The sequence below is a fragment of the Trachemys scripta genome, chromosome 13 (genome assembly GCF_013100865.1).
Source record: "Trachemys scripta elegans isolate TJP31775 chromosome 13, CAS_Tse_1.0, whole genome shotgun sequence".
Classification (NCBI taxonomy): domain Eukaryota; kingdom Metazoa; phylum Chordata; order Testudines; family Emydidae; genus Trachemys; species Trachemys scripta.
In genome coordinates this window covers 19,092,651-19,106,720 of record NC_048310.1, presented here as the reverse complement: position 1 = coordinate 19,106,720, position 14,070 = coordinate 19,092,651, and the positions used below count along the sequence as shown (strand labels likewise).

The following is a 14,070-nucleotide window of genomic DNA, read 5'->3' as shown; positions in this document are numbered from 1 at the left end:
GCTTGGGTCACCTAATTGGAATCGATATGAGCAAGAACTCGAAGAAGAAAAGATGGTTACTCACCTTTGTAACTGTTGTTCTTCAAGATGTGGTGCTCATATCCATTCCAAACCCACCCTCCTTCCCCTCCGTTGGAGTAGCGGGCAAGAAGGAACTGAGTGGGGCGCTGAGTCGGCCAGGATATATATCCAGCGCTATGAAGGCACCACTCCAGGGGGCTCCATGGCCGACCCTCTGGGTGTTGCTAGGGTAAAAGTTCTCCGTCGGCCGTGCACGCAGCATGCGCACACCTAATTGGAATGGATATGAGCAACACATCTCGAAGAACAACCGTTACAAAGGTGAGTAACTGTCTTATCTACGTGCAACTCTATGCCTTTATTTGTGCACACAATTATTGTGATTGTGTGTGCAATTTGGGTAAAGTTTGTACTTAACTGCATAATTATCTATCCAGACTACTGCAGTACCACATATTCATATATGGGTGCATAGTTGCAAGCAGATTTTTGCTTGTAGGACTTGGGACGCTTACAAACAAACAAAAACCCTGGCTTATAGTGTATTTCCTGCTGAATTTCCAGTTTTGGGTGGACAGTGATAAAATATTACAATCAAACCTTAACGTATGGCCTGATCTTGGTAAGTACTGGGAAGCTACAGCGCTCATTGAAATTCAGATCAGGTCCATGATAAAGTTGTTTTTCAAGGAACAACTTCTACAGAAGCAAGGTTTACTATAACTGCAACTCAGTATGACCCCAGTTCAGCAAAGTACAGAAGCACATGCCTACTTTTAAGCACATGAGCAATTCCAGTGGCTTCAGAGAGACTAGTTATATGTTTAAATATCTTGATGAACTGGGACCAATAGCTATAATTGCAGTTTACATTTTGAAATACATTGAAGCTATATGGAACTTTCATTCTACTTCATTATCCCCAAATTTACTATAAACAGGTTGTAATATACACTGCTACCTCGATATAATGCGACCCGATACAACACGAATTTGGATATAATGCGGTAAAGCAGTGCTCCGGGGGGGCGGGGCTGTGCACTCCGGTGGATCAAAGCAAGTTCAATATAACGTGATTTCACCTATAACGCGGTAAGATTTTTTTGGCTCCCGAGGACAGCGTTATATCGAGGTAGAGGTTTATATTGTAAGTGAATAGTGGATTTAGGATTTTTATTTTTTAATGTTTAAGCTATTAAAAATATAAAAATGAAACATTTTTCAATATACTATTCAGTGTAGAAAGACCACATTTTTATTTTATTTTCTGCTTTACAAAGCTGAGAAATTGTCTCTGAAAATAAATGAATATTCATTAAATCTGAATGATGCAGAACAGTTGAAAATGGATCTACAGATTAAAGAGAGGAATCTAGAGGACTACTGGAAGAAAGTAAAAAAAATTTTACACAGAATAGAACTTCTTGAAAAAGAGCATGATGAGGTAGGCACATTTATTCAACATACAGTAAACCTAAGCAAATCTCTCAAAAGAAAGCTTTCTCCTCAAGAGTTTAGGGAGAAATAGGAGGAAATACATTAGATAATCTCAGTAAACTGTAAAAGTGGGAAAGAATTGGACAACAGAAACTATGTCCTACAACTCTTCCCTTTGGCATTACTGTATATTATAAAAAGATAGAGATGAGGGGAGGCACTCAGAGAAGGGAATGAATACAAAGTTGAGATCCTAGTTTTAGTGCATTGCGAGAAACTGTACAAAATATATTATACTGTAGAAAATCCAGTTCTGTAGTACTTAGTATGCAGTTAATCCAGGTTGAACAGTGTGGCAGAAAAAGGATACCCATGTTTTTTTAAGTGTCTGTAATGGGTTGTGCTCACACCTCGGTGGCTCCTGTTGGTCACTCCAGGAATTAGCTCTGTCCTGGCCGCGGAGCACCCTCTGTGGGTGGTGTCCCACCCGTTGCCTGCTCGGCTGTGCTGTCTGGGACCCACGTTGCTCCCTGGCTTGTGGCGTCCTCTTCTGGACACAGCCCTCCGGCTGTGGCCCTACTCTATTCTCCCCTCTTCCAGGGGGGTATCAGCAGTCCTCAGTCTGCACCTGCTTTCGGGCAGCCCTCAGGGACAAGGCACAGTCCATCGGCCATGCTCCTCAGTGGTAAAGTGCGCTGTAAGGGGGGAGGGGAGGACCCAGGCCCGCCCGTTACTCTGGGTCCCGATCCAGGACCCTCTAGGAGCAGCTCCCATGTCCCTCCTTCAATCCCCTCTTCTCCCTGTGAACCCTGGGCCACTTCCCCTTGGCCCGTGCACCTTCTTGGCCCATTTCCACATTTGTGTGTGAAATGCCTGTGCAGTCATAATAACTTAATGCACAAATGTGTACTCAAATTAAGCATCCAAATATCTAGCTCTAAAATGTAAACGCTTAAGCCTTCTTATGCTAGGTCTCTGTTTATAACTTGTTTGAATTGATAGATCCAGGTAACTATCATGGTTTATTGAAAAAGTAATAGTCTATATGTATTTCAAATTAATTAAAATGTTTCTTATGTTTCAAGGATATATACAGCAACTTTTAAACTGTGGAAACAGTACCTAGCCATCAAAAACAGTATCCAGCTAAAAAAGCTATATACTTTCGGTAACATAAGGGAACAAATCAGATAAAAAAAAAAAGCCTTGTAATCAACCCTGTGATAGAAATGGAGATAAAGAACCCGAATTATGCCAAGTGACAAAGCTAGAAAATAGTTGTGTGAAATGATTTAGAATCATGCTAGAAAAGCTGTAGGCATATTGGTCTGAGTGTAACAGAAAAAGATGCTGAAATATTTGGATAGAGCTCATTAATGTATACAGATTATTCAGTGTTATATAGTACTGTATCTGTCTTGTTCAGCATGCAGTTCAGTCTTTCCTTGATGGTTTCCTATGTCTGCCATTACTATCTGGTCCCTTTAGGTAGTTAGTAGCCAAGTGCTCAGTGACTTAATTTACGAGTCCCAGGCTTCTAGAACTGCTCTGTAATACGACCCAGTTTATTGCTTTCAGATCCAAGTTCTCACTAGGTTACAATTCCTTTAAATTATTTCTCATAGCTTTGCTGGATTTCTTGTTAACAGTGTCTAACTAGAGCCAGGCACTTCTGCAGCTTTGTAGTTAACAGGATCTACCTTCAAATTGCCCAGGTCTGTCTTCTTCTCACCCTACAATAGGATTTATTAATGCTTTGTACAATCATTAACTGGTATTTTTGTAATATAGGAAACAGTAAGAAGACAAATATTTGTTGATATACCTCAGGAAGCAGTTATGCAAATGACATCAAAATACCATAAAATGAATGCCAGTGACCAAAAAGCAAACACTAAAAGAACACATACAAAAATGCAGTGTTCACAGCTAAATTGTAAGTCTGATGATTTGGTTGGTACTACATCTGCAAATAATCAGTCATCCAAAAATGGAATATTAAAGACTGTGAATCTAGTAGATGCTTCTACCAGAGAGAGTGAGCAAAATGTTACTCTGCATTCAGCTGATAAACTACACACAGGTAGTGTACAAAAAAGTCATACTACAAATGAACGAACTGCTTGTGAGAAGAAACAGTCTGTTCCTCAAGCAAGGTATAGTATTTGATGTCTCAATGCAAAGTAAAAATGTAAAGTTGCTGTTCACTTAATGAAAATTTCAAAATCAAAAGGTCATTTTATTTAATTATTTTTTACTAACTAGTTCTTTATTGTGAGAGAAAACAGACAACTTTTTGGTCACCACAGCTTTTCTTAGGTGTAGATGTAGTATCTTTGACATCTTAGATCAAAGAAAATAGAATCTCACTGCAATAAAGAAAAAGGAAAAGCATTTTGTCTTTGTACTCTAGATGAAGTGGTTGCAGCTATCTCAAATGCATTTATAGGTACTATTAAAAATCTGATATAAGATTAAATATTTAAACTATAAAATCATAATATTTTACCCCCAGTTTTCTCTCACATTTCTTTTCATAGAATCATAGAAGATTAGGGTTGGAAGAGACCCCAGGAGGTCATCTAGTTCAAACCCCTGCTCAAAGCAGGACCAACCCCAACTAAATCATCCCAGCCAGGGCTTTGTCAAGCCGGGCTTTAAAAACCTCTAAGGATGGAGATCCCACCACCTCCCTAGGTAATCCATTCCAGTGCTTCACCACCTTCCTAGTGAAATAGTTTTTCCTAATATCCAACCTAAACCTCCCCCACTGCAACTTGAGACCATTGCTCCTTGTTCTGTCATCTGCCACCACTGAGAACAGCCTAGTTCCATCCTCTTTGGAACCCCCCTTCAGGTAGTTGAGGCTGCTATCAAATCCCCCCCCTCACTCTTCTCTTCTGCAGACTAAATAAGCCCAGTTCCCTCAGCCTCTCCTCATAAGTCATTGGCCCAGCCACCTAACATTTTCATTGCTTTCCGCTGGACTCTTGAATTTATCCACATCCTTTCTGTAGTGGGGGCCCAAAACTGGATGCAATACTCTAGATGTGGCCTCACCAGTGTCGAATAGAGGAGAATAATCACTTCCCTCCATCTGCTGGCAATGCTCCTACTAATGCAGCCCAATATGCCATTAGCCTTCTTGACAACAAGGGCACACTGTTGACTCATATCCAGCTTCTCGTCCACTGTAATCCCCAGGTCCATTTCTGCAGAACTGCCACTTAGCCAGTTGGTCCCCAGCTTGTAGCAGTGCATGGGATTCTTCCTTCCTAAGTGCAGAACTCTGCACTTGTCTTCATTGAACCTCGTCAGATTTCTTTTAGCCCAATCCTCCAATTTGTCTAGGTCACTCTAGACCCTATCCCTACCTTCCAGCATATCTACCTCTCCCCCACAACTTAGTGTCATCTGCAAACTTGTTGAGAGTGCAATCCATCCCATCATCCAGATCATTAATGAAGATGTTGAACAGAACTGGCCCCAGGACAAATCCCTGGGGCACTGACTGCCAACTAGACATCGAGCCATTGATCACTATCCATTGAGCCAGACGATTTAGCTAGCTTTCTATCCACCTTATATCCATTCATCCAATCCATACTTTTTTAACTTGCTGGCAAGAATACTATGGGAAATCGTATCAAAAGCTTTGCTAAAGTCAAGATGTATCACGTCCACCGCTTTCCCCATATCTACAGAGCCAGTTATCTCGTCATAAAAGGCAGCCAGGTTGGTCAGGCATGACTTGCCCATGGTGAATCCATGTTGACTGTTCTTGATCACCTTCCTCTCCTCCAAGTGCTTCAAAATTTCTTGCGGACCTGCTCCATGATTTTTCCAGGGACTGAGGTGAGGCTGACTGGTCTGTAGTTCCCCAGATTCTCCTTCTTCCTTTTTTTAAAGATGGGCACTATATTTGCCTTTTTCCAATCATCCAGGACCTCCCCCCCCAACCGCTACAAGTTTTCAAAGATAATAGCCAATGGCTCTGCAATCACATCAGCTGACTCCCTCAGCACCCTCGGATGCATTAGATCTGTCCCCATGGACTTGTGCATTTCCAGCTTTTCTAAATAGTCCTTAACCTGTTCTTTCACCACTGAGGGCTGTTCACCTCCTCCCCATACTGTGCTGCCCAGTGCAGCAGTCTGGGAGCTGACCTTGTCTGGGACCGATTCTATTGGCCATGGATGAAGACTGATGTGGAGCAGTATTTTAAGACGCGTGCCCGGTGTATACAACGGAAGACTCTACCCACGAGAGGTGCTCCACTATTTCATCGTCACAGTGAAGGCCTTTTGGATTTGGTCTGTATAGATTTTCTCACAATTGAACCTGATAGCAGAAATACTTGTAATGTGCTAGTCGTAACTGATCATTTCACAAGGTATGCACAGGCCTTTCCCACTAAAGATCAAAAAGCTTCTACTGTTGCTAAAACTCTTGGGAGAAGTACTTTGTGCATTATGGGTTGCCCAAGCAGATGCACTCAAATCAAGAATGGGATTTTGAGAGTCAATTAATTCAGGAACTTCTGATTATGCTAGGTATAAAAAAATCTAGAACACCACCTTATCATCCACAGGGAGACCCACAGCCTGAATGATTTAATCGGATCCTGCTTAATATGTTGGGAACCTTGAATACCAAACAGAAATCTAGATGGAGCCAGCATGTTAGCCATCTTGAGCATGCTTACAACTGTACCCAAAATGAGGCCACTGGGTATTCTCCGTATTTCCTAATGTTTGGACGTGAAACACAGTTACCAATAGACCTCTGTTTTGTGGTCTCAGTGGATGGGTCTTCCCACCAGTCTTACCTCCAGTATGTGGCTAATTTAAAAAAGGACTTGTGTGCTGCTTATCAACTTGCTCAGGTAGCATCTGATAAGGTGAACCGGGCAATAAAGACTGTTATGACCAGAAGGTGCGATACTGTGATCTGCAACCCGGTGATCGTGTTCTGATAAAAAAATCTTGGGCTCCCTGGAAAACATAAACTTGCAAACCATTGGGATTAGCAGCCCTAAGTTGTGGAGAATCAAATGCTCAGGCTACCTGTATATCACCTAAAGCCTGAAAAGAATGGTGGCCCATTAAAGACTTTACATCAAAACCAACACATCTGGGGCAACATGTCAGAATGGATGACCCATCAGATATCGAGTCTACCCCTCTACCCAGATCATCTAACCAAAGGACAACTGACGTCTGAAAGTTCCTCCCACAACTCCATAGGTGGTACTAATCCTGTGCCTGGCCCTGCTACCATGATGGACATAATTGGTCCCCCAATCAGAAACTGATTCTGAGGAGGTTTACCCTGAATATATATCTATGTATCATGAACCCTCAGATATGTCTCCTGGGTCTATTGTACTGTCACTTGAGCCAGATCAACCTGAAAGCGCAACTAGCACACCCCCTTTAAATCCTGAAGCTCTTTCTATTCTTTCCTATGGGAGAAGTTCATAGGGAGGGCGTAGATATATGCAACAATCCCCCTGTGTCTTCAAGTGTAGGGAACCAGGTTGCTACAGATGTTGCTCCTTCTACAATGAAGCCAAAGCTGACAGAGTTTTATTAACACCTCCTGAAGGGGAGGAAGAAGGGATGGCACAGCCCTTAAGGAGGTCCCAGCAAGAAGTCAGGTCCCCATGGTTAACATATGATGTGGTTGGAGACAGCAATGAGGTGTCCATCCCCACAGTACATCATGGGGTGATTGTGCTGAAAGATTTTAAAACACCTGTTGAGACCAAACCAGAATATGTATCCTCTGAGGATGAGCTCAAGTGTTTTTCCTGGTGGTGCTCACCTCAGGCTAGATGCCTAAATTGTGCCTCTTCTACTGGGCCTATACTTTACCCTCCATTGAACGTTTCCCCAGCTAGCAGTAGAAATTAAGAATGTGTGTATTATATTGTAAATTAATCTGGTTTTCTTCTTTGTTCTGCTTCCTTAATGGGGACATTAAGGATTTTTCCGGTTGGGGGAGAAGGTAGGCACCCTTTACTAGAGGGGCCTCTGAACTTTATTGGGAGTGTTCCAGTTGGGAAGATCCTGTGTGATGCAATCTAGCCTTATAGACTACAACTCCTATGATGCTTGGGGAAAGGGTGAGAAACCTTAAATTAGAGTGAATAAATGAAGACTCGGCACACCACTTCTGAAAGGTTGCCCACCCCTGGGTTAGACAGACACATCAGGGATAGTTTAGCTATACTTGGTCCTGCCTCAGTGCCTGGGGGCTGGACTAGATGACCTCTCAAGGTCCCTTCAAGCCGTATATTTCTATTATTTTAAATGTTATTGTGAGATTTGGTTTTAACTTTCTTAATGTGTTTTTGATCTTTCCAGTGAACACTTGTTTAAACAGCCATCAATGACTGTTCAAAATCTGAAACAGGCACAAGTAGCAGGTACAAATAACTGAAGTATATTCTTTTTTTCCAGATAATGTTGTATGTTATGGATTGTTATTGGAAATAAAATATGGTCCATATCGCTTACCTTTAAAGCTATATTTTAACATACAGTGTGTATCATACTGTATGTACACTCCCATTCCATTATGTACAGTGTTATAAATTTGTTAATATTTGCATAGATTTGGAATTTTATATTAAATAACTATTAAAATGAGAATCTATTTCTTTTGTTTAGATTTTATCTTCTAAAATGTTTTACTTTAGTATTTTTTTGTAAAATATTTCTAACATTACACAAGATAAGTTTAGATAAATGTTTTCTGCTATGTCTGAAAACAATTTTGGATTGCGCAATGAAAGCCATCAATAGTACAAGAATTTGTTTTGACCTCTGCTCTAAATATTGGATAGACAAAGGAAACAATCTTGTGAACTGGCATTTAAGCATGTGTATTGTTCCATTTTGATTTCAGTGGGACTATTCGTGCATTAAATTAAGCACATGTGTAAATGTTTGTAGGATGGGGCGTAAGGGATTAGTGTTGATCTCTGCTTCATTATAGCCAGTGTATTTTTCATACTTTGGTTCTGATCCATCTAATCTTTATTCTTGAATAACCTATTGACAATTTAGAGGAGTAAGAATTTCTCATCTGAATAAGTGTTTGCGTGATTGGTACTTTAGAAAGGGCCAAATTGTGCTCTGTTACATCACTGTAAATCAAGAGTAAGGACTACTACATGTGTAAGGTTTTGGAGGATCAGACTCTAGATTTGAAATAAATACAATGAACCTGATATCCAACTTCATCATATCTATTTTACACAGTTGCACCAGGTAAAACTGGTATGATCAAATGAAAAAATCAGGCCCATTGCATACAATGAAACCAAGATAAATACTGAATTCCCTGGAGTTAATCTGAATTTACACTAGAGTAACTGAAATTCCCATTTGACCTATAGTATTTTTTTATTCTTTGCTGTTGTGTAAATTAAACATCTATATGTCTTCTAGAAATGTAAAATAAAATTGGACTTATGTATACTGTGGAGAAGTTACCAGCAGAAAGACAGTTTGCTTTTTCCATCCTAGTGAAATACACTTTTTTCAAATTTAGAAACAGTTACATTTTGTTCAGACTCAACAAACAAGGAAATAAGTATTCCAATTACTTCTGCATCTCCTAAAATGACAGACTTAAGGTGCTCAGGTAAATGATATTTATCTTAGACTTTTTATTATGATTCCATAAAAATCTTTTTGTCCCATCAGAAATACATTAAATTACTTGATATTACATTGATTTGACGCATCTACAATACTAATAAATCTATTGCCTGTAGCCTATTTTTCTCCCCAGTGATAAAGTGTAATTGTCCCATCTGCCACTGGGCAGATTCACCAGCCAGAGCAATCTAAATAAAGCCCACATGCTCAAGTTTAGGTCCACATCCTTTTCCCAAACAGAAGATTTGGATATTTTCCTGCTTTCTGTAAGCAGAAAGGGGAGAGAATATATTCTTTCTCTGCTAAAATAGGTCTCCTGACTACTACATCCCCACCCTGCTCCATTGCTAATCCTGGATCTCTCACTAAGCTGTCTCAGCAGTTGCTGCTTGCAACCTGCAGTCGCATAACCTGTCATGTGCTTTCTGAACTCAGTCCCCTCAGTCTTAAAGGGGCAAGCTAACAAACTGGGATGTGTGAATTTGCCAAAGGACCAACACCCTGTCACAGACTCACACTATTTTTTTAAACTTATATTAATATCCAACCTGTTGTCTAATCCTGTACGCATATGTTTGTGGCTAAATTGTAGCATTAAGTCACAGCCATTTAATGGGAACACTGCAAAACTGCAATGCTCCAGAGGGTACAGTAGCTATGCCACTATTAAAGTGGTTGTAGTATGCAGTGCCTTTCACTTCTCACACAGGTGTTAGAAGCATGCTGTCATCCCTCTCTGGCCACTATATACAGCTTTGTCTCTGGCTCTGGGCACAAGGACTTCTTGTACTTGTAGGGTGACCAGATCACAGGGATGAAATATTGGGACGCGGCGGGGGCGGAGCAAAAAAAAAAAAAACCGGCGGCGGAGCAAAAGAAGTTTTGCAGTGTCGCAGGGGCCGGGGGCATTAGCAGGCCCCAGCCACGCCACCGGATCACACACCACCGGGAGGTGGGGGCATTGAAGGAGTTGAGCCCCTGAAAAAATCTCATCCTACCACAGCCGCAGTGGTGGGGGCACAGCTTTTCTGATTTCAGGGACATGGGGCGGGGGGAGGAGCGAGCAGTGATGGAGCATTGGGGGAAGAGGCGGAGTGGGGGCAGAACAGGGGCGTGGCCGTGGGGGAAGGGGTAGAATGGGGGAGGGGCTCTGGGTTCAGAGCTCCAGCCAGGGCCCAGAGCTCTGCCACTGTCCCAGCTGAGGCTGAGAGCTCTCGGCTGACTCCCCCCATGGCCCCAACCGAGCTCTCAGCCCCCTCTTCCCTGGCTAGGGCCATGGGGGGAAGGGCAGAGCTCTCAGCCCCATCACTCTCCAGCCAATGCCACGGGGGACTGAGAGCAGCAAGCAGGGACAGGGGCTTGGCTGGAAGGGGTGGAGCCTTGGCCAGAAGAGGGAAGCTTCGCCCACTACTCATGCCCCAATGTGAGTGTGCAAAGGGAACAGAGGCTCCTTGTGTTCTATCCTGTACCTTCCTTGTACTTCTACACAGGGTCTATACATCATCTGGCTCTTTGTGGATATAATTTATTTTCCATGGACTTAATAAAAACAAATGTATGTTTTTGGAGAGCTACTACAAAGTGTTAAACCGGCATTTTCAAAAATATACATTTTAGGGCCAGTCTTCCTTGACATGTATATGGAAATCTAAGAACAAATTGAACCCTTTTTGGGCAGAACAACAAATCTGCTGGGTTTAGCAGTGGCTCATAGAATGCATGCTGGGGCTTTAGAACAAGGGTTTGCTGGCTGCATCAAGGTTGAACGTTGCAGAACATGAAAGAAGGAAATTAAAATAAGTGTCACTATTTGGAAAGACTGTGGCATAAGCTCTACAAACCACTTTGAAGACATTTTTAACAAATAGATTTCCTACATCTACATTTTATATATGCTATTTCTACAACGTAGGGTTTTTGTTTTTCTTTTTCCAGGATGTATAACAGTAGGACTGCCTTTCAATAGCAGAAATTTTAGCACGATCTTGCATACTTGTCCACATCAGTGTGATCGTCACAAAGTCATTCTGGAAGCTGAAGAGAGATATAAAAGGGGACTAAGAAAATCGGTTATCTGTAATAACAGTAGTTCTGAGGCTTTTAAGAGTAATTATGAGGATTTTTTATAATAGATAAGGGTATAGTTTAAAAGGTATTTGTAATTAGTAATTTGTTTTGACTGATTCTGATCTAGTAATCTGACGTTGGTGTAACTCCATTAACTTAATTGGAGTTAGTCATAATTTATACTGGTGTATACTTGAGATCATAATTAGATCCCTGGTCCCTGGGAGTAGAAAATACGTATACATCTCTCTTGTGTGTTCCTTGGTAATTGGCTGTATATCCCAGGGCCACCCAGAGGATTCAGGGGGCCTGAGGCAAAGCAATTTCGGGGCCCCTTCCATAAAAAAAAGTTGCAATACTATAGAATACTATATTCTCGTGGGGGTCCCTGCGGGGCCCGGGGCAAATTGCCCCAGTTGCCCCCCCCTCGGGGCGGCCCTGGTATATCCTCATTATGAACTTGGATGAGGCTGTCTGTCCTCTTAGCCAGAATTAGTAAGTCCCTGCCTTCTACCATTAGGAAAGAGGAATGAGTGCATGACAGCACAACAAGCCCTTTCTCATACCAGTATCACTTCCTCAAGGATATGAGAGGCTTAGAACTCTTGATTAAGATGGTGGGTGAGGGAAATTGCATCCTCAAATACATGTAGCTGTCTACTGAAAAAAGAAGAGACTGGATTTTTAGAATGAAAGATTTTAGCTGATCGCATTTATGATGATGATAAAACGATTGTCCTGTGCTTTCCAGAAATACTGTTGACCCCAGCTAAGAAAGGAAGACTGAATACAGAGTCAGCAACCTTCAAGAGCAGAAAAAATCTTGAGGAAAATTTCCAAAGTAAGGGCCCAGTCCTGCAATACTACTTATTGTATGAGTAATTCTATTACACGTGTACACAAGGGGTATTTCTACACAAGCCTCCCAGCCCAGATCCAGACTTCTTGTATCAGGGCTTGTGTTAATATGCTAAAAACAGCCACGTAAATGTTGTTTTTATGTTCTGGCTTGGGCTGGAGCTCTGGCTCTGAACCCCTCCCACCTTAAGAGCCTGAGCCACACATTGTAAAAGCAACGTCTACCCAGTTATTTTTAGCATGTTAGTATGAGTGCCACTAACACAAGTCTGTGGATCCTGACTTGGAGGCTTGCTCCCAGGTGCTACGTAGACATACCCGTGCAAGACTTAATTGTGAGATCTTTTGTATGGGGAATTATGTCCTCCTCTGGGTACTTTACAATATTAAGCATAACTATGTCACTCCAATAATAATGGTATCTCATTTCGGTGCAGCAGAAAATAGAGAAATAGGCATTTTTGCTTTTATTAGCAGGAGATTGTGGATGGATTTGAAGCAATGGGGTTCCCGAACTGTGGTGGAAGTAGAGCAATAGAGGGCATGCATCTCCCTATTTTGGCACCAGACCACTTTGCTACAGAGTACATAGACAGAAAGGGCTACTTTTCTATAGCTATGCAATTGTTGGCAGATCACCAGGGATGCGTCACCAACATCTGTGTTGGCTGGTCAGGGAAGGTGCATGATGCATGCATTTTAAGAACACAGAAAATATGCTGCAGAGTGCCTAGTAGTTCTGAAAGCACCCACTTGTTACTGTACAGTGTGACACAACTCATAGGATCAGTGATAGTAATAATCAGACATTTACAGCAAACACCACAAAATCAATAGGTGCATGGACTGTTATATTGATAGATATACATCAAGCACCACATAATTCCTTACAGGCCCCAAAACATCAGGGGCAGGTTGAGCACAGAAAGCTATAAGCAAGGCCTTTCTTTCCTGACTGGGAGATTACTATTGGCAATGTTGAAATGCCTGTAGTGATCCTGGAGGACCCAGCATACCTCTTGGTCCCTGTACACCAGCCATCTTGACAGCACCAATGAAGGATTCATCTACCTGTAGGTGAAGCTGAATGTGCTTTAGTAGGTTGAAGGGACACTGGCATTGTTTACTCACAAGATTGGATCTCAATGAAAAAAACATCCCAGTAGTTATACCTGACAGCTGTGTCCTGCATAATATCTGTGAAGCAAAGGGGGAGGATTCTTAGGGTCAACATAAATAACAGTGTTTACACTCACACTGCATCAATGTCAGTACATTTGCCCGGGCTCAACGCCACTTGGGGAGGTAGTGTTACTGCATCACTGTAACCAAGCATTTTCATTAGTGGAAGACAAATTTAAGTGTAGACACATGCATAACTATGTCACCATACAGTTAGGGCAGCGTACATCGCCCTAACTGTAATGTAGACCAAGCTATTGACTTCAGTGGATTTGCTCCTGATTTCCACTGATGTGAGAGGAGAATCATGCCGGTTTTGTCGAAATGCACATTGACAGGTTACAACAAGATCAGAATATTCTTGCAGACTTTGCCTACACATATTCACAATTGTGAATTAAGTAAGGAATTTACTAGTAAGTACAAAGTCAGAATTTTTACAGTATTTTAAAGCACTTTCCCTGGAGCAAAAGCATTGTATCGTAAATATTAAATGCAAAAAAAGGGAATTTTTTTCAAGAAATGAAAAGCTTCAGCTTGATAACCTAGGAGGCTGAAGTCTTCTACCCATTCACAGAACAGGCACAGTGCAGGACAGCAGCAGTTGCCCTTGTAACTGCCTCCCAATAATTTGCATAAACCTGACATGTACCAACAACTTTCAGAATGAGAAGGGAGTTCAATATTCATGGCTCATTCATTCTTTAGTCTCTTTCCCTTTATTCCCTTTATTGGTTACTGGTGCCATTTGTGATAAGAGGAATCTTGGTGTGATGTATACATCTGCACTAGGGCTGTCAAGTGATTAAAAAAATGAATCGCGTGATTAATCACA

The 14,070-nt window shown here is 41.7% G+C and overlaps 1 protein-coding gene across 3 annotated transcripts in view; it reads left to right on the top strand.

The window, feature by feature from the left end:
* Positions 1 to 14,070, top strand: part of TERB1 (telomere repeat binding bouquet formation protein 1) — a 43,315-nt gene that overhangs the window by 20,881 nt on the left and 8,364 nt on the right. The window contains exons 11-16 of one of the 3 annotated variants that reach the window (XM_034788648.1): positions 1,302 to 1,465; positions 3,250 to 3,614; positions 7,827 to 7,888; positions 9,019 to 9,111; positions 11,064 to 11,234; positions 11,947 to 12,036. In XM_034788648.1, coding sequence (XP_034644539.1) covers positions 1,302 to 1,465; positions 3,250 to 3,614; positions 7,827 to 7,888; positions 9,019 to 9,111; positions 11,064 to 11,234; positions 11,947 to 12,036 — 945 coding nt within the window. The remainder of the gene's footprint in view (positions 1 to 1,301; positions 1,466 to 3,249; positions 3,615 to 7,826; positions 7,889 to 9,018; positions 9,112 to 11,063; positions 11,235 to 11,946; positions 12,037 to 14,070) is intronic. The other 2 variants (XM_034788650.1, XM_034788651.1) reach the window with 2 other exon arrangements.